The sequence below is a fragment of the Oncorhynchus kisutch genome, unplaced genomic scaffold (genome assembly GCF_002021735.2).
Source record: "Oncorhynchus kisutch isolate 150728-3 unplaced genomic scaffold, Okis_V2 Okis03b-Okis08b_hom, whole genome shotgun sequence".
NCBI classification, from domain to species: Eukaryota; Metazoa; Chordata; class Actinopteri; order Salmoniformes; family Salmonidae; genus Oncorhynchus; species Oncorhynchus kisutch.
Window position 1 is genome coordinate 17,421,114 of NW_022261980.1, and position 19,890 is coordinate 17,441,003.

General features: G+C 43.7%; 1 protein-coding gene across 3 annotated transcripts in view; it reads right to left on the minus strand.

The window, feature by feature from the left end:
* Window positions 1-3,954: 3,954 nt before the first annotated feature.
* Window positions 3,955-19,890, minus strand: part of LOC109877419 (WD repeat-containing protein 88) — a 29,410-nt gene continuing 13,474 nt past the window's right edge. Inside the window, exons 7-12 of one of the 3 annotated variants that reach the window (XM_031812956.1) lie at window positions 12,514-12,698; window positions 9,488-9,570; window positions 8,765-8,833; window positions 7,949-8,047; window positions 7,371-7,465; window positions 6,809-7,309 (exon numbers count right to left, since the gene is read on the minus strand). In XM_031812956.1, the coding sequence (XP_031668816.1) occupies window positions 7,216-7,309; window positions 7,371-7,465; window positions 7,949-8,047; window positions 8,765-8,833; window positions 9,488-9,570; window positions 12,514-12,698 (625 nt within the window). In that variant the 3' untranslated portion in view covers window positions 6,809-7,215. Of the gene's footprint in view, window positions 7,466-7,948; window positions 8,048-8,764; window positions 8,834-9,487; window positions 9,571-9,615; window positions 9,925-12,513; window positions 12,699-19,890 lie in introns of those variants that run through there. The other 2 variants (XM_031812955.1, XM_031812957.1) reach the window with 2 other exon arrangements.

The window sequence follows — 19,890 nt, forward strand, 5'->3', positions numbered from 1 at the left end:
TTCCCAAAAATGCAGAGGAAGAAATATAATAAAATAAAACTAATAAATCCACACTGATCTGGGGTGTCGTGCTGCCGCAGCGCGGGCTCCTCTTCTTTCATTTTGACTCCAGAAAACACGGAGCTGGTTAAACTATTAATAGGAAATTAATTATCATAAATTCTAAATAAATTCTATTTAATTACCACAAAAAAATCTAAAATATAATGCAATCTGCGAACGTTACCAAGGTTAAGTTATTGCCTAGGGTTCTACCAGTGGATCTGCTGGGCCAGCCCCTATATTAACAGCAGGGTTCTACCAGTGGATCTGCTGGGCCAGCCCCTATATTAACAGCAGGGTTCTACCAGTGGATCTGCTGGGCCAGCCCCTATATTAACAGCAGGGTTCTACCAGTGGATCTGCTGGGCCAGCCCCTATATTAACAGCAGGGTTCTACCAGTGGATCTGCTGGGCCAGCCCCTATATTAACAGCAGGGTTCTACCAGTGGATCTGCTGGGCCAGCCCCTATATTAACAGCAGGGTTCTACCAGTGGATCTGCTGGGCCAGCCCCTATATTAACAGCAGGGTTCTACCAGTGGATCTGCTGGGCCAGCCCCTATATTAACAGCAGGGTTCTACCAGTGGATCTGCTGGGCCAGCCCCTATATTAACAGCAGGGTTCTACCAGTGGATCTGCTGGGCCAGCCCCTATATTAACAGCAGGGTTCTACCAGTGGATCTGCTGGGCCAGCCCCTATATTAACAGCAGGTAGAGCATGGGTGGAGTAGGCATTGTGGTGCTGTAAAACCTTGGTAGAGCATGGGTGGAGTAGGCAGTGTGGTGCTGGTAAACCTTGGTAGAGCATGGGTGGAGTAGGCATTGTGGTGCTGTAAAACCTTGGTAGAGCATGGGTGGAGTAGGCATTGTGGTGCTGTAAAACCTTGGTAGAGCATGGGTGGAGTAGGCATTGTGGTGCTGGTAAACCTTGGTAGAGCATGGGTGGAGTAGGCATTGTGGTGCTGGTAAACCTTGGTAGAGCATGGGTGGAGTAGGCATTGTGGTGCTGTAAAACCTTGGTAGAGCATGGGTGGAGTAGGCATTGTGGTGCTGTAAAACCTTGGTAGAGCATGGGTGGAGTAGGCATTGTGGTGCTGGTAAACCTTGGTAGAGCATGGGTGGAGTAGGCATTGTGGTGCTGTAAAACCTTGGTAGAGCATGGGTGGAGTAGGCATTGTGGTGCTGTAAAACCTTGGTAGAGCATGGGTGGAGTAGGCATTGTGGTGCTGTAAAACCTTGGTAGAGCATGGGTGGAGTAGGCAGTGTGGTGCTGTAAAACCTTGGTAGAGCATGGGTGGAGTAGGCATTGTGGTGCTGGTAAACCTTGGTAGAGCATGGGTGGAGTAGGCATTGTGGTGCTGGAACACCTTGGTAGAGCATGGGTGGAGTAGGCATTGTGGTGCTGGTAAACCTTGGTAGAGCATGGGTGGAGTAGGCATTGTGGTGCTGGTAAACCTTGGTAGAGCATGGGTGGAGTAGGCATTGTGGTGCTGGTAAACCTTGGTAGAGCATGGGTGGAGTAGGCATTGTGGTGCTGGTAAACCTTGGTAGAGCATGGGTGGAGGAGGCATTGTGGTGCTCATGTGAATTTACCTTCTTTTTCGGCTTCAGACCGATGTTTACTTCTTAAATCTTTTTTGTTTTTGTTTTTAATAAACAGTATGGTCTGCAGCTTATCATGCATGAGATATTCTAACTCTGGCGAGAAAAACCTGGAGACTTCCTTAACATTAGAGATGGTGCACCAGCTGTTGTTAACATAAGAGACCCCTTCCCCTTTAACCTTCCCCAAAGCTGCCCTACGGTCTTCACACAGGAAAACCAGCCAGATGTATATTATTCATGTCATAGTTCAGCCACGACTCCGTGAAACAGGATATCCCAGTTCTTCAGGTCCCGTTGATAGGATAGTTTCCAGCAGAGCTCATCCAGTTTATTCTCCAGTGATTGTACGTTCACCAATAGAACTGAGGGTATATTTTTTAATGCAACCTTTATGTAAACTAGGCAAGTCAGTTAAGAACAAATTGTTATTTACAATGACAGCCTACTCCGGCAAAACCCTAACCCGGAGGACGCTGGGCCAATTGTGCACCGCCCAATCACGGCCGGTTGTGATACAACCTGGAATCGAACCAGGGTCTGTAGTGATGCCTAAAGCACTGAGATGCAGTGCAATAGACCGCAGTGCAATAGACAGCTGTGATACAGCCTGGAATCGAACCAGGGTCTGTAGTGACGCCTCTAGCACTGAGATGACCGAATACAAACAGTGTAACTATTCCCTCCGCAAGGCAATCAAACAAGCTAAGCGTCAGTATAGAGACAAAGTAGAATCTCAATTCAACGGCTCAGACACAAGAGGTATGTGGCAGGGTCTACAGTTAATCACGGACTACAGGAAGAAATCCAGCCCAGTCACGGACCAGGATGTCTTGCTCCCAGGCAGACAAAATAACTTTTTTGCCCGCTTTGAGGACAATACAGTGCCACTGACACGGCCCGCAACTAAAACATGCGGACTCTCCTTCACTGCAGCCGACGTGAGGAAAACATTTAAACGTGTCAACCCTCGCAAGGCTGCAGGCCCAGACGGCATCCCCAGCCGCGCCCTCAGAGCATGCACAGACCAGCTGGCTGGTGTGTTTACGGACATATTCAATCAATCCCTATCCCAGTCTGTTGTTCCCACATGCTTCAAGAGGGCCACCATTGTTCCTGTTCCCAAGAAAGCTAAGGTAACTGAGCTAAACGACTACTTCCGTCATCATGAAGTGCTTTGAGAGACTAGTCAAGGACCATATCACCTCCACCCTACCTGACACCCTAGACCCACTCCAATTTGCTTACCGCCCAAATAGGTCCACAGACGATGCAATCTCAACCACACTGCACACTGCCCTAACCCATCTGGACAAGAGGAATACCTATGTGAGAATGCTGTTCATCGACTACAGCTCGGCATTTAACACCATAGTGCCCTCCAAGCTCGTCATCAAGCTCGAGACCCTGGGTCTCGACCCCGCCCTGTGCAACTGGGTACTGGACTTCCTGACGGGCCGCCCCCAGGTGGTGAGGGTAGGCAACAACATCTCCACCCCGCTGATCCTCAACACTGGAGGGTGTTGTTCTGAGCCCTCTCCTGTACTCTCTGTTCACCCACGACTGCGTGGCCACGCACGCCTCCAACTCAAGTTTGCGGACGACACAACAGTGGTAGGCTTGATTACCAACAACGACGAGACGGACTACAGGGAGGAGGTGAGGGCCCTCGTAATGTGGTGTCAGGAAAATAACCTCACACTCAACGTCAACAAAACTAAGGAGATGATTGTGGACTTCAGGAAACAGCAGAGGGAACATCCCCCTATCCACATCGATGGAACAGTAGTGGAGAGGGTAGTAAGTTTTAAGTTCCTCGGCGTACACATCACAGACAAACTGAATTGGTCCACCCACACAGACAGCATCGTGAAGAAGGCGCAGCAGCGCCTCTTCAACCTCAGGAGGATGAAGAAATTTGGCTTGTCACCAAAAGCACTCACAAACTTCTACAGATGCACAATCGAGAGCATCCTGTCGGGCTGTATCACCGCCTGGTACGGCAACTGCTCCGCCCACAACCGTAAGGCTCTCCAGAGGGTAGTGAGGTCTGCACAACGCATCACCAGGGGCAAACTACCTGCCCTCCAGGACACCTACACCACCCGATGTCATAGGAAGGCCATAAAGATCATCAAGGACAACAACCACCCGAGCCACTGCCTGTTCACCCTGCTATCATCCAGAAGGCGAGGTCAGTACAGGTGCATCAAAGCTGGGACAGAGACTGAAAAACAGCTTCTATCTCAAGGCCATCAGACTGTTAAACAGCCACCACTAATATTGAGTGGCTGCTGCCAACACACTGACTCAACTCCAGCCACTTTAATAATGGGAATTGATGGGAAATGATGGGAAATATATCACTAGCACTTTAAACAATGCTACCTAATATAATGTTTACATACCCTACATTATTCATCTCATATGTATACGTATATACTGTACTCTATATCATCTACTGCATCTTTATGTAATACATGTATCACTAGCCACTTTAACTATGCCACTTTGTTTACATACTCATCTCATATGTATATACTGCACTCAATACCATCTACTGTATCTTGCCTATGCCGCTCTGTACCATCACTCATTCATATTTCTTTATGTACATATTCTTTATCCCCTTACACTTGTGTCTATAAGGTAGTAGTTTTGGAATTGTTAGCTAGATTACTTGTTGGTTATTACTGCATTGTCGGAACTAGAAGCACAAGCATTTCGCTACACTCGCATTAACATCTGCTAACCATGTGTATGTGACAAATAAAATTTGATTTGATTTGAGATGCAGTGCCTTAGACCGCTGTGATACAGCCTGGAATCAAACCAGGGTCTGTAGTGCCTTAGACTGCTTCGCCACTTGAGAGCGGTGGTTTATTGACTCGCTTGCGCCGTCTCTTCCTCCTTGGAGTCCCGGGGATTAGAGCCTGGTATGGAATGAACAGTACAGCTGCCAACTGGTGAAGTAGAAATCTTCAACCAAAACAAGGTTAGTGATCTCTGTTCTGATGTCTAGAAGGTTAGTGATCGCTGTTCGGATGTCTAGAGGGTTAGTGATCGCTGTTCTGATGTCTAGAGGGTTAGTGATCGCTGTTCTGATGTCCAGAAGGTTAGTGATCGCTGTTCTGATGTCTAGAGGGTTAGTGATCGCTGTTCTGATGTCCAGAAGGTTAGTGATCGCTGTTCTGATGTCCAGAAGGTTAGTGATCGCTGTTTGGTTGTCTAGAAGGTTAGTGATCGCTGTTCTGATGTCCAGAAGGTTAGTGATCGCTGTTTGGTTGTCTAGAAGGTTAGTGATCGATGTTCTGATGTCCAGGAGGTTAGTGATCGATGTTCGGATGTCTAGAAGGTTAGTGATCGATGTTCTGATGTCCAGGAGGTTAGTGATCGATGTTCGGATGTCTAGAAGGTTAGTGATCGCTGTTCAGATGTCTAGAAGGTTAGTGATCGCTGTTCTGATGTCCAGAAGGTTAGTGATCGCTGTTCTGATGTCTAGGAGGTTAGTGATCGATGTTCGGATGTCTAGAAGGTTAGTGATCGCTGTTTGGTTGTCTAGAAGGTTAGTGATCAATGTTCTGATGTCTAGAAGGTTAGTGATCGCTGTTCTGATGTCTAGGAGGTTAGTGATCGCTGTTCTGATGTCCAGAAGGTTAGTGATCGCTGTTTGGATGTCTAGAAGGTTAGTGATCGCTGTTCTGATGTCTAGAAGGTTAGTGATCGCTGTTCTGATGTCTAGAAGGTTAGTGATCGCTGTTCTGATGTCCAGAAGGTTAGTGATCGCTGTTCTGATGTCTAGAAGGTTAGTGATCGCTGTTCTGATGTCTAGGAGGTTAGTGATCTCTGTTCTGTTGCCTAGAAGGTTAGTGATCGCTGTTCTGATCGCTGTTCTGATGTCGCTGTTGAGGTCTGTTATCACTACTGTAGCTTCATCTGTCATCACTACTGGGGCTACTACTGCAGCTTCATCTGTCATCATTACTGGGGCTACTACTGCAGCTTCATCTGTCATCACTACTGGGACTACTACTGTAGCTTCATCTGTCATCACTACTGGGGCTACTACTGTAGCTTCATCTGTCATCACTACTGGGGCTACTACTGTAGCTTCATCTGTCATCACTACTGGGGCTACTACTGCAGCTTCATCTGTCATCACTACTGGGGCTACTACTGTAGCTTGTGTTCTCCATAGCTGTCCTAGACTCCAGGTGTGTTCTCCATAGCTGTCCTAGACTCCAGGTGTGTTCTCCATAGCTGTCCTAGACTCCAGGTGTGTTCTCCATAGCTGTCCTAGACTCCAGATGTGTTCTCCATAGCTGTCCTAGACTCCAGGTGTGTTCTCCATAGCTGTCCTAGACTCCAGGTGTGTTCTCCATAGCTGTCCTAGACTCCAGGTGTGTTCTCCATAGCTGTCCTAGACTCCAGGTGTGTTCTCCATAGCTGTCCTAGACTCCAGGTGTGTTCTCCATAGTTGTCCTAGACCCCAGGTGTGTTCTCCATAGCTGTCCTAGACTCCAGGTGTGTTCTCCATAGCTGTCCTAGACTCCAGGTGTGTTCTCCATAGTTGTCCTAGACCCCAGGTGTGTTCTCCATAGCTGTCCTAGACTCCAGGTGTGTTCTCCATAGCTGTCCTAGACTCCAGGTGTGTTCTCCATAGCTGTCCTAGACTCCAGGTGTGTTCTCCATAGCTGTCCTAGACTCCAGGTTTGTTCTCCATAGCTGTCCTAGACTCCAGGTGTGTTCTCCATAGTTGTCCTAGACTCCAGGTGTGTTCTCCATAGCTGTCCTATACTCCAGGTGTGTTCTCCATAGTTGTCCTAGACTCCAGGTGTGTTCTCCATAGCTGTCCTAGACTCCAGGTGTGTTCTCCATAGCTGTCCTAGACTCCAGGTGTGTTCTCCATAGCTGTCCTAGACTCCAGGTGTGTTCTCCAGAGAAAGACTCACAATAGATTACCCCTTTTTTGTGGTTTCCGATTGGTAGTTACAGTCTTGTCTCATCGCTGCAACTCCCACATGGACACAACCCAACCAAGCCGCACTGCTTCTTGACACAATGCCCACTTAACGCGGAAGCCAGCCGCACCAATGTGTCAGAGGAAACAACCGTACACCTGGCGGCCGTGTCAGCGTGCACTACACCCAGCCCGCCACAGGAGTCACTAGTGAGCGATGGGACAAGAACATCCCTGTCGGCCAAACCCTCCCCTAACCCGGACGACGCTGGGCCAATTGTGCGCCTCCCAATGGGTCTCCGGGCCACGGCCAGCCTCGAACCCAGAATGTCTAGTGGCACAGCTAGCACTTCAATGCAGTGATACTTTAGTTGTTTTCTGACTAAATCAATGAACAAATACAGTTTTAACAGGATACAGTACTCAATAAACACAGGACCTAGTTATATACAGTAACATACAAGCATTAGAAAATAATACATTCAATTACTAGACAACAGAGGAGGAGGTTGAAGACGGGATCTGGTTTCTGTCTTCAATCGGCAGAACACTAGACAACAGAGGAGGTGGTTGAAGACGGGATCTGGTTTCTGTCTTCAATCGGCAGAACACTAGACAACAGAGGAGGAGGTTGAAGATGGGATCTGGTTTCTGTCTTCAATCGGCAGAACACTAGACAACAGAGGAGGTGGTTGAAGATGGGATCTGGTTTCTGTCTTCAATCGGCAGAACACTAGACAACAGAGGAGGTGGTTGAAGATGGGATCTGGTTTCTGTCTTCAATCGGCAGAACACACACTTTGTGACCAAGTCGGAGTTCTCCAGTCGAGAAATGGAAAAAGCCTTTCCACACTCCTCACACTGAAAGACAAGACTGGATTAGGTTCACCAAAACAGTGTCACCAAAATAATCTGTTTTATTCACAAAGCATCTCAGAGTAGGAGTGGTAGTCTAGGATCAGGTCTAGGATCAGGTCTCCGGGTAGGAGTGGTGGTCTAGGATCAGGTCTAGGATCAGGTCTCAGGGTAGGAGTGGTGATCTAGGATCAGGTCTAGGATCAGGTCTCAGGGTAGGAGTGGTTGTCTAGGATCAGGTCTCAGGGTAGGAGTGGTGATCTAGGATCAGGTCTCCGGGTAGGGGTGGTGATCTAGGATCAGGCCTCAGGGTAGGAGTGGTGATCTAGGATCAGGTCTAGGATCAGGTCTCAGGGTAGGAGTGGTGATCTAGGATCAGGTCTCAGGGTAGGAGTGGTGATCTAGAATCAGGTCTCAGGGTAGGAGTGGTGATCTAGGATCAGGTCTCACTCTACATACAAGGTAGCAGTGTGTGGTACAATTACCAACCTGGAGGATATGATAGCCCATTCCCTGAGCCTTCCTGGTCTCTATAACAGCAGGTATCTCTTCAGAGTGTTCTATATTCCACAACCTGACAGTGGTGTCCTTCAAAAACACACATAGCAATATTTATGATAATGCAAAATGGTATGGTAACAAAAGGGACATATTCTGTGACCTACAGGGATAGGACATGACATAGGACATGACATTGAGGTGTGTGTTTACTGTGACCTACAGGGATAGGACATGACATTGAGGTGTGTGTTTACTGTGACCTACAGGGATAGGACATGACGTAGGACATGACATTGAGGTATATACATACTGTGACCTACAGGGATAGGACATGACATAGGACATGACATTGAGGTGTGTGTTTGCTGTGACCTACAGGGATAGGACATGACATAGGACATGACATTGAGGTATATACATACTGTGACCTACAGGGATAGGACATGACGTAGGACATGACATTGAGGTGTGTGTTTGCTGTGACCTACAGGGATAGGACATGACGTAGGACATGACATTGAGGTATATACATACTGTGACCTACAGGGATAGGACATGACGTAGGACATGACATTGAGGTGTATATCTACTGTGACCTACAGGGATAGGACATGACGTAGGACATGACATTGAGGTGTGTGTTTACTGTGACCTACAGGGATAGGACATGACATTGAGGTGTATATCTACTGTGACCTACAGGGACAGGACATGACGTAGGACATGACATTGAGGTGTATATCTACTGTGACCTACAGGGACAGGACATGACGTAGGACATGACATTGAGGTGTGTGTTTGTACCTTGGAAGCTGAGGCCACCCATTTTTTGTCCGCACTGATTGCCACATCTGTCACCCAATCCGCATGTCCCTAGGGGAAGCAAAACACACACACACACACACACACACACACACACACACACACACACACACACACACACACACACACACACACACACACACACACACACACACACACACACACACACAACCTGTTTGAAACACACACACACACAGCCTGTTTGAAACACACACACAAACACACACACACACACACACCTGTTTGAAACACACACACCACACACACACACACACACACACACACACACACCTGTTTGAAACACACACACACACACACACCTGTTTGAAACACACACACACACACACACACACACACACACACACACACACACACACACACACACACACACACACACACACACACACACACACACACACCTGTTTGAAACACACACACATACACTTGTTTGAAACACACACACACACACCAGTTTGAAACACACACACCTGTTTGAAACACACACACACACCTGTTTGAAACACACACACACCTGTCGGAAACACACACACACACACACACACACACACACACACACACACACACACACACACACACACACACACACACACACACACACACACACACACACACACACACCTGTTTGAAACACACACACCTGTTTGCCTTAAAATGTGTCTGAAGTAGGATAGAGCATGAAGCTACCTTCAACTCCAGCGTCTTGCAGAGGGTCTCCATGTTCCACACAGCCACTGTTCTGTCATACGCCCCCGACACAAGGACTGACCCTGGACAACAACAGAGAACTGCAGTCAGTCTGTGGTATTAGAGGCAGAGGACTGACCCTGGACAACAACAGAGAACTGCAGTCAGTCTGTGGTATTAGAGGCAGAGGACTGACCCTGGACAACAACAGAGAACTGCAGTCAGTCTGTCATACGCCCCCGACACAAGGACTGACCCTGGACAACAACAGAGAACTACAGTCAGTCTGTCATACGCCCCCGACACAAGGACTGACCCTGGACAACAACAGAGAACTACAGTCAGTCTGTCATACGCCCCCGACACAAGGACTGACCCTGGACAACAACAGAGAACTACAGTCAGTCTGTCATACGCCCCCGACACAAGGACTGACCCTGGACAACAACAGAGAACTGCAGTCAGTCTGTGGTATTAGAGGCAGAGGACTGACCCTGGACAACAACAGAGTACTACAGTCAGTCTGGCAGCAGTAGTCAGAGATGAAAGGACTGACCCTGGACAACAACATAGAACTACATTCAGTCTGTCAGTAGTAGTATATAGTAGTCAGTAGTATTAGTATATAGTAGTCAGTGGTATTAGTATATAGTAGTCAGTAGTATTAGTATATAGTAGTCAGTAGTATTAGTATATAGTAGTCAGTAGTATTAGTATATAGTAGTCAGTGGTATTAGTATATAGTAGTCAGTGGTATTAGTATATAGTAGTCAGTAGTATTAGTATATAGTAATCAGTGGTATTAGTATATAGTAGTCAGTAGTATATAGTAGTCAGTAGTATATAGTCGTCAGTAGTATTAGTATATAGTAGTCAGTAATATTAGTATATAGTAGTCAGTGGAATTAGTATATAGTAGTCAGTAGTATTAGTATATAGTAGTCAGTAGAATTAGTATATAGTAGACAGTGGAATTAGTATATAGTAGACAGTAGTATTAGTATATAGTAGTCAGTAGAATTAGTATATAGTAGTCAGTAGTATTAGTATATAGTAGTCAGTAGTATTAGTATATAGTAGTCAGTAGTATATAGTAGTCAGTAGTATATAGTCGTCAATAGTATTAGTATATAGTAGTCAGTAGTATTAGTATATAGTAGTGAGTAGTCAGTAGTATTAGTATATAGTAGTCAGTAGTATTAGTATATAGTAGTCAGTAGTATTAGTATATAGTAGTCAGTAGTATTAGTATATAGTAGTCAATAGTATTAGTATATAGTAGTCAGTAGTATTAGTATAGTAGTCAGTAGTCAGTAGTATTAGTATATAGTAGTCAGTAGTATTAGTATATAGTAGTCAGTAGTATTAGTATATAGTAGTCAGTAGTCAGTAGTATTAGTATATAGTAGTCAGTAGTATTAGTATTAGAAGACTGATATGTCTACCCTACCATCCACAGAGAAGACTGATATGTCTATCCTACCATCCACAGAGAAGACTGATATGTCTACCCTACCATCCACAGAGAAGACTGATATGTCTACCCTACCATCCACAGAGAAGACTGATATGTCTACCCTACCGTCCATGCAGAAGAAGACTGATATGTCTACCCTACCATCCACAGAGAAGACTGATATGTCTACCCTACCGTCCATGGAGAAGAAGACTGATATACAGTGCCTTGCGAAAGTATTCGGCCCCCTTGAACTTTGCGACCTTTTGCCACATTTCAGGCTTCAAACATAAAGATATAAAAGTGTATTTTTTTGTGAAGAATCAACAACAAGTGGGACACAATCATGAAGTGGAACGACATTTATTGGATATTTCAAACTTTTTTAACAAATCAAAAACTGAAAAATTGGGCGCGCAAAATTATTCAGCCCCCTTAAGTTAATACTTTGTAGCGCCACCTTTTGCTGCGATTACAGCTGTAAGTCGCTTGGGGTATGTCTCTATCAGTTTTGCACATCGAGAGACTGACATTTTTTCCCATTCCTCCTTGCAAAATAGCTCGAGCTCAGTGAGGTTGGATGGAGAGCATTTGTGAACAGCAGTTTCCAGTTCTTTCCACAGATTCTCGATTGGATTCAGGTCTGGACTTTGACTTGGCCATTCTAACACCTGGATATGTTTATTTTTGAACCATTCCATTGTAGATTTTGCTTTATGTTTTGGATCATTGTCTTGTTGGAAGACAAATCTCCGTCCCAGCCTCGGGTCTTTTGCAGACTCCATCAGGTTTTCTTCCAGAATGGTCCTGTATTTGGCTCCATCCATCTTCCCATCAATTTTAACCATCTTCCCTGTCCCTGCTGAAGAAAAGCAGGCCCAAACCATGATGCTGCCACCACCATGTTTGACAGTGGGGATGGTGTGTTCAGGGTGATGAGCTGTGTTGCTTTTACGCCAAACATAACGTTTCCAAATCCGGCTTTAAACTTCTTCACAACAGTATCTCGGACCTGCCTGGTGTGTTCCTTGTTCTTCATGATGCTCTCTGCGCTTTTATCGGACCTCTGAGACTATCACAGTGCAGGTGCATTTATACGGAGACTTGATTACACACAGGTGGATTGTATTTATCATCATTAGTCATTTAGGTCAACATTGGATCATTCAGAGATCCTCACTGAACTTCTGGAGAGAGTTTGCTGCACTGAAAGTAAAGGGGCTGAATAATTTAGCACGCCCAATTTTTCAGTTTTTGATTTGTTCAAAAAGTTTGAAATATCCAATAAATGTCTTTCCACTTCATGATTGTGTCCCACTTGTTGTTGATTCTTCACAAAAAAATACACTTTTATATCTTTATGTTTGAAGCCTGAAATGTGGCAAAAGGTCGCAAAGTTCAAGGGGGCCGAATACTTTCGCAAGGCACTGTATCTACCCTACCATCCACAGAGAAGACTGATATGTCTACCCTACCGTCCACAGAGAAGACTGATGTCTACCCTACCGTCCACAGAGAAGACTGATATGTCTACCCTACCGTCCACAGAGAAGACTGATGTCTACCCTACCGTCCACAGAGAAGGTGCAGGAGCTGACGGATCCGTCGTGTCCCTTGCTAAGGGTCAGGCCACCGTGGGAACGGAACGTTCCTGTCTGGACGTCCCACAGCTGCAGAGTCTTGTCCCATGATGCAGTGCACAAGTAGCGTCCGTTAGCAGTGAAACAGCAGTTTGAGATGACGTTGGTGTGGGTGCTGTGGGACAGGATAGAACAACAATGTGTATTGTTATAATGCATACTGGAAATATTGGGGTTCCCCCCCAACAAGCTCTAGAGGCTTGGTTACGACAGCCTCAACGTGACCTTGACTAACACTAATTAGTTTGAAATGTGTGCAATAGCTAGTGGACGAGGTTCATTTGAAGCTAATGAAAAGTTCAAATGGTAGGCTAACAATAACAACAAGCATGACGTCTGAAATGTTCTCTCTGACGTAATGCCAGGCTATATTTTAGTTCACTGTACAACATCAATCTCTCTGACATAATGCCAGGCTATATTTTAGTTCACTGTACTGCATCAATCTCTCTACATAATGCCAGGCTATATTTTAGTTCACTGTACTGCATCAATCTCTCTGACATAATGCCAGGCTATATTTTAGTTCACTGTACAACATCAATCTCTCTGACATAATGCCAGGCTATATTTTAGTTCACTGTACTGCATCAATCTCTCTGACATAATGCCAGGCTATAGTTTAGTTCACTGTACTGCATCAATCTCTCTGACATAATGCCAGGCTATAGTTTAGTTCACTGTACTGCATCAATCTCTCTGACATAATGCCAGGCTATATTTTAGTTCACTGTACTGCATCAATCTCTCTGACATAATGCCAGGCTATAGTTTAGTTCACTGTACAACATCAATCTCTCTGACATAATGCCAGGCTATAGTTTAGTTCACTGTACTGCATCAATCTCTCTGACATAATGCCAGGCTATATTTTAGTTCACTGTACTGCATCAATCTCTCTGACATAATGCCAGGCTATATTTTAGTTCACTGTACAACATCAATCTCTCTGACATAATGCCAGGCTATATTTTAGTTCACTGTACTGCATCAATCTCTCTGACATAATGCCAGGCTATAGTTTAGTTCACTGTACTGCATCAATCTCTCTGACATAATGCCAGGCTATATTTTAGTTCACTGTACTGCATCAATCTCTCTGACATAATGCCAGGCTATAGTTTAGTTCACTGTACAACATCAATCTCTCTGACATAATGCCAGGCTATATTTTAGTTCACTGTACTGCATCAATCTCTCTGACATAATGCCAGGCTATAGTTTAGTTCACTGTACTGCATCAATCTCTCTGACGTAATGCCAGGCTATATTTTAGTTCACTGTACTGCATCAATCTCTCTGACATAATGCCAGGCTATAGTTTAGTTCACTGTACAACATCAATCTCTCTGACATAATGCCAGGCTATATTTTAGTTCACTGTACTGCATCAATCTCTCTGATATAATGCCAGGCTATATTTTAGTTCACTGTACAACATCAATCTCTCTGACATAATGCCAGGCTATATTTTAGTTCACTGTACTGCATCAAACTCTCTGACATAATGCCAGGCTATATTTTAGTTCACTGTACTGCATCAATCTCTCTGACATAATGCCAGGCAATAGTTTAGTTCACTGTACAACATAAATCTCTCTGACATAATGCCAGGCTATAGTTTAGTTCACTGTACTGCATCAATCTCTCTGACATAATGCCAGGCTATATTTTAGTTCACTGTACAACATCAATCTCTCTGACATAATGCCAGGCTATAGTTTAGTTCACTGTACTGCATCAATCTCTCTGACGTAATGCCAGGCTATATTTTAGTTCACTGTACTTCATCAATCTCTCTGACATAATGCCAGGCTATATTTTAGTTCACTGTACTGCATCAATCTCTCTGACATAATGCCAGGCTATATTTTAGTTCACTGTACTGCATCAATCTCTCTGACATAATGCCAGGCTATAGTTTAGTTCACTGTACAACATCAATCTCTCTGACATAATGCCAGGCTATAGTTTAGTTCACTGTACTGCATCAATCTCTCTGACATAATGCCAGGCTATATTTTAGTTCACTGTACTGCATCAATCTCTCTGACATAATGCCAGGCTATAGTTTAGTTCACTGTACAACATCAATCTCTCTGACATAATGCCAGGCTATAGTTTAGTTCACTGTACTGCATCAATCTCTCTGACATAATGCCAGGCTATATTTTAGTTCACTGTACAACATCAATCTCTCTGACATAATGCCAGGCTATATTTTAGTTCACTGTACTGCATCAATCTCTCTGATATAATGCCAGGCTATATTTTAGTTCACTGTACAACATCAATCTCTCTGACATAATGCCAGGCTATATTTTAGTTCACTGTACTGCATCAATCTCTCTGACATAATGCCAGGCTATAGTTTAGTTCACTGTACTGCATCAATCTCTCTGACATAATGCCAGGCTATATTTTAGTTCACTGTACTGCATCAATCTCTCTGATATAATGCCAGGCTATATTTTAGTTCACTGTACAACATCAATCTCTCTGACATAATGCCAGGATATATTTTAGTTCACTGTACTGCATCAATCTCTCTGACATAATGCCAGGCTATATTTTAGTTCACTGTACTGCATCAATCTCTCTGATATAATGCCAGGCTATAGTTTAGTTCACTGTACAACATCAATCTCTCTGACATAATGCCAGGCTATATTTTAGTTCACTGTACTGCATCAATCTCTCTGACATAATGCCAGGCTATAGTTTAGTTCACTGTACTGCATCAATCTCTCTGACATAATGCCAGGCTATATTTTAGTTCACTGTACTGCATCAATCTCTCTGACATAATGCCAGGCTATAGTTTAGTTCACTGTACTGCATCAATCTCTCTGACATAATGCCAGGCTATAGTTTAGTTCACTGTACTGCATCAATCTCTCTGACATAATGCCAGGCTATATATTAGTTCACTGTACTACATCAATCTCTCTGACATAATGCCAGGCTATATTTGAGTTCACTGTACAACATCAATCTCTCTGACATAATGCCAGGCTATAGTTTAGTTCACTGTACTGCATCAATCTCTCTGACATAATGCCAGGCTATATATTAGTTCACTGTACTACAGCGCATGTGTTATAATGAGAGTCCTGTGTTTAGTGCACTGTACTGCATCAATCTCTCTGACATAATGCCAGGCTATATATTAGTTCACTGTACTACAGCGCATGTGTTATAATGAGAGTCCTGTGTTTAGTCACGAGGACACAGCGATATTTGATGCTGTATTATAAGAGGACAGTTTGAAGGTTAAAACCCAGGCGTATCAGATGATTGTGTAAAACACAAGGTGTCCTAGATCTGACACACAGTCTGTCTAGCTACTGGGTCTACATTTCATGATGCCAGGTTAGAGTGTTACAACAGTCTGTCTCTAGCTACTGGGTCTACATTTCATGATGCCAGGTTAGAGTGTTACAACAGTCTGTCTCTAGCTACTGGGTCTACATTTCATGATGCCAGGTTAGAGTGTTACAACAGTCTGTCTCTAGCTACTGGGTCTACATTTCATGATGCCAGGTTAGAGTGTTACAACAGTCTGTCTCTAGCTACTGGGTCTACATTTCATGATGCCAGGTTAGAGTGTTACAACAGTCTGTCTCTAGCTACTGGGTCTACATTTCATGATGCCAGGTTAGAGTGTTACAACAGTCTGTCTCTAGCTACTGGGTCTACATTTCATGATGCCAGGTTAGAGTGTTACAACAGTCTGTCTCTAGCTACTGGGTCTACATTTCATGATGCCAGGTTAGAGTGTTACAACAGTCTGTCTAGCTACTGGGTCTACATTTCATGATGCCAGGTTAGAGTGTTACAACAGTCTGTCTAGCTACTGGGTCTACATTTCACGATCGGAGGTGTAATTATGAGACCAGTGAGTTCACCCAGTCCACCGTGGACCGTAAACACAACGATCTGAGGTGTAATTATGAGACCAGTGAGTTCACCCAGTCCACCGTGGACCTTAAACACAACGATCTGAAGTGTAATTATGAGACCAGTGAGTTCACCCAGTCCACCGTGGACCGTAAACACAACGATCTGAGGTGTAATTATGAGACCAGTGAGTTCACCCGGTCCACCGTGGACCGTAAACACAACGATCTGAGGTGTAATTATGAGACCAGTGAGTTCACCCAGTCCACCGTGGACCGTAAACACAACGATCTGATGTGTAATTATGAGACCAGTAAGTTCACCCAGTCCACCGTGGACCATAAACACAACGATCTGAGGTGTAATTATGAGACCAGTGAGTTCACCCAGTCCACCGTGGACCGTAAACACAACGATCTGATGTGTAATTATGAGACCAGTGAGTTCACCCAGTCCACCGTGGACCGTAAACACAACGATCTGAGGTGTAATTATGAGACCAGTGAGTTCACCCGGTCCACCGTGGACCAGAAACACAATGATCTGAGGTGTAATTATGAAATATCTGGTACTGACAAATCTTTACTAAGGACGTCTGCGGTCAGACATGACAACAACAAAAAACCCAGCTGTCATGATGTTCCTTGATGCTCTGGTCATTTGTCAGCCTGGCAGTGCATGTTGTCTATCATCTCAGGGACTGTGTGTAAAGTCTAATATAATGAGTGGTATCTCAGGGACCGTGTGTAAAGTCTAATATAATGAGTGGTATCTATCATCCCAGGCACTGTGTGTAAAGTCTAATATAATGAGTGGTATCTCAGGGACCGTGTGTAAAGTCTAATATAATGAGTGGTATCTCAGGGACCATGTGTAAAGTGTAATATATTGAGTGGTGTCTCAGGGACTGTGTGTAAAGACTAATATAATGAGTGGTATCTCAGGGACTGTGTGTAAATGCTAATATAATGAGTGGTATCTCAGGGACCATGTGTAAAGTCGAATATAATGAGTGGTATCTCAGGGACTGTGTGTAAAGTCTAATATAATGAGTGGTATCTGTTATCTCAGTGACTGTGTGTAAAGTCTAATATAATAAGTGGTATCTCAGGAACTGTGTGTAAATTCTAATATAATGAGTGGTATCTCAGGGACCGTGTGTAAAGTCTAATATAATGAGTGGTATCTCAGGGACTGTGTGTAAAGTCTAATATAATGAGTGGTATCTGTTATTTCAGGGACTGTGTGTAAAGTCTAATATAATGAGTGGTATCTCAGGGACCGTGTGTAAAGTCTAATATAATGAGTGGTATCTCAGGGACTGTGTGTAAAGTCTAATATAATGAGTGGTATCTGTTATCTCAGGGACTGTGTGTAAAGTCTAATATAATGAGTGGTATCTCAGGAACTGTGTGTAAAGTCTAATATAATGAGTGGTATCTCAGGGACCGTGTGTAAAGTCTAATATAATGAGTGGTATCTCAGGAACTGTGTGTAAAGTCTAATATAATGAGTGGTATCTCAGGGATCGTGTGTAAAGTCTAATATAATGAGTGGTATCTCAGGGACTGTGTGTAAAGTCTAATATAATGAGTGGTATCTCAGGGACCGTGTGTAAAGTCTAATATATTGAGTGGTATCTCAGGGACCGTATGTAAAGTCTAATATAATGAGTGGTATCTCAGGGACCGTGTGTAAAGTCTAATATAATGAGTGGTATCTATCATCCCAGGCACTGTGTGTAAAGTCTAATATAATGAGTGGTATCTCAGGGACCTTGTGTAAAGTCTAATATAATGAGTGGTATCTCAGGGATCGTGTGTAAAGTGTAATATAATGAGTGGTATCTCAGGGACTGTGTGTAAAGACTAATATAATGAGTGGTATCTCAGGGACTGTGTGTAAAGACTAATATAATGAGTGGTATCTCAGGGACCATGTGTAAAGTCTAATATAATGAGTGGTATCTCAGGGACTGTGTGTAAAGTGTAATATAATGAGTGGTATCTCAGGGACTGTGTGTAAAGACTAATATAATGAGTGGTATCTCAGGGACTGTGTGTAAAGACTAATATAATGAGTGGTATCTCAGGGACCATGTGTAAAGTCTAATATAATGAGTGGTATCTCAGGGACTGTGTGTAAAGTCTAATATAATGAGTGGTATCTGTTATCTCAGGGACTGTGTGTAAAGTCTAATATAATGAGTGGTATCTCAGGGACCGTGTGCAAAGTCTAATATAATGGGTGGTATCTCAGGGACTGTGTGTAAAGTCTAATATAATGAGTGGTATCTCAGGGACCGTGTGTAAAGTCTAATATAATGAGTGGTATCTCAGGGACCGTGTGTAAAGTCTAATATAATGAGTGGTATCTCAGGGACTGTGTGTAAAGTCTAATATAATGAGTGGTATCTGTTATTTCAGGGACTGTGTGTAAAGTCTAATATAATGAGTGGTATCTCAGGGACCGTGTGTAAAGTCTAATATAATGAGTGGTATCTCAGGGACTGTGTGTAAAGTCTAATATAATGAGTGGTATCTGTTATCTCAGGGACTGTGTGTAAAGTCTAATATAATGAGTGGTATCTCAGGAACTGTGTGTAAAGTCTAATATAATGAGTGGTATCTCAGGGACCGTGTGTAAAGTCTAATATAATGAGTGGTATCTCAGGAACTGTGTGTAAAGTCTAATATAATGAGTGGTATCTCAGGGATCGTGTGTAAAGTCTAATATAATGAGTGGTATCTCAGGGACTGTGTGTAAAGTCTAATATAATGAGTGGTATCTCAGGGACCGTGTGTAAAGTCTAATATATTGAGTGGTATCTCAGGGACCGTATGTAAAGTCTAATATAATGAGTGGTATCTCAGGGACCGTGTGTAAAGTCTAATATAATGAGTGGTATCTATCATCCCAGGCACTGTGTGTAAAGTCTAATATAATGAGCGGTATCTCAGGGACCTTGTGTAAAGTCTAATATAATGAGTGGTATCTCAGGGATCGTGTGTAAAGTGTAATATAATGAGTGGTATCTCAGGGACTGTGTGTAAAGACTAATATAATGAGTGGTATCTCAGGGACTGTGTGTAAAGACTAATATAATGAGTGGTATCTCAGGGACCATGTGTAAAGTCTAATATAATGAGTGGTATCTCAGGGACTGTGTGTAAAGTGTAATATAATGAGTGGTATCTCAGGGACTGTGTGTAAAGACTAATATAATGAGTGGTATCTCAGGGACTGTGTGTAAAGACTAATATAATGAGTGGTATCTCAGGGACCATGTGTAAAGTCTAATATAATGAGTGGTATCTCAGGGACTGTGTGTAAAGTCTAATATAATGAGTGGTATCTGTTATCTCAGGGACTGTGTGTAAAGTCTAATATAATGAGTGGTATCTCAG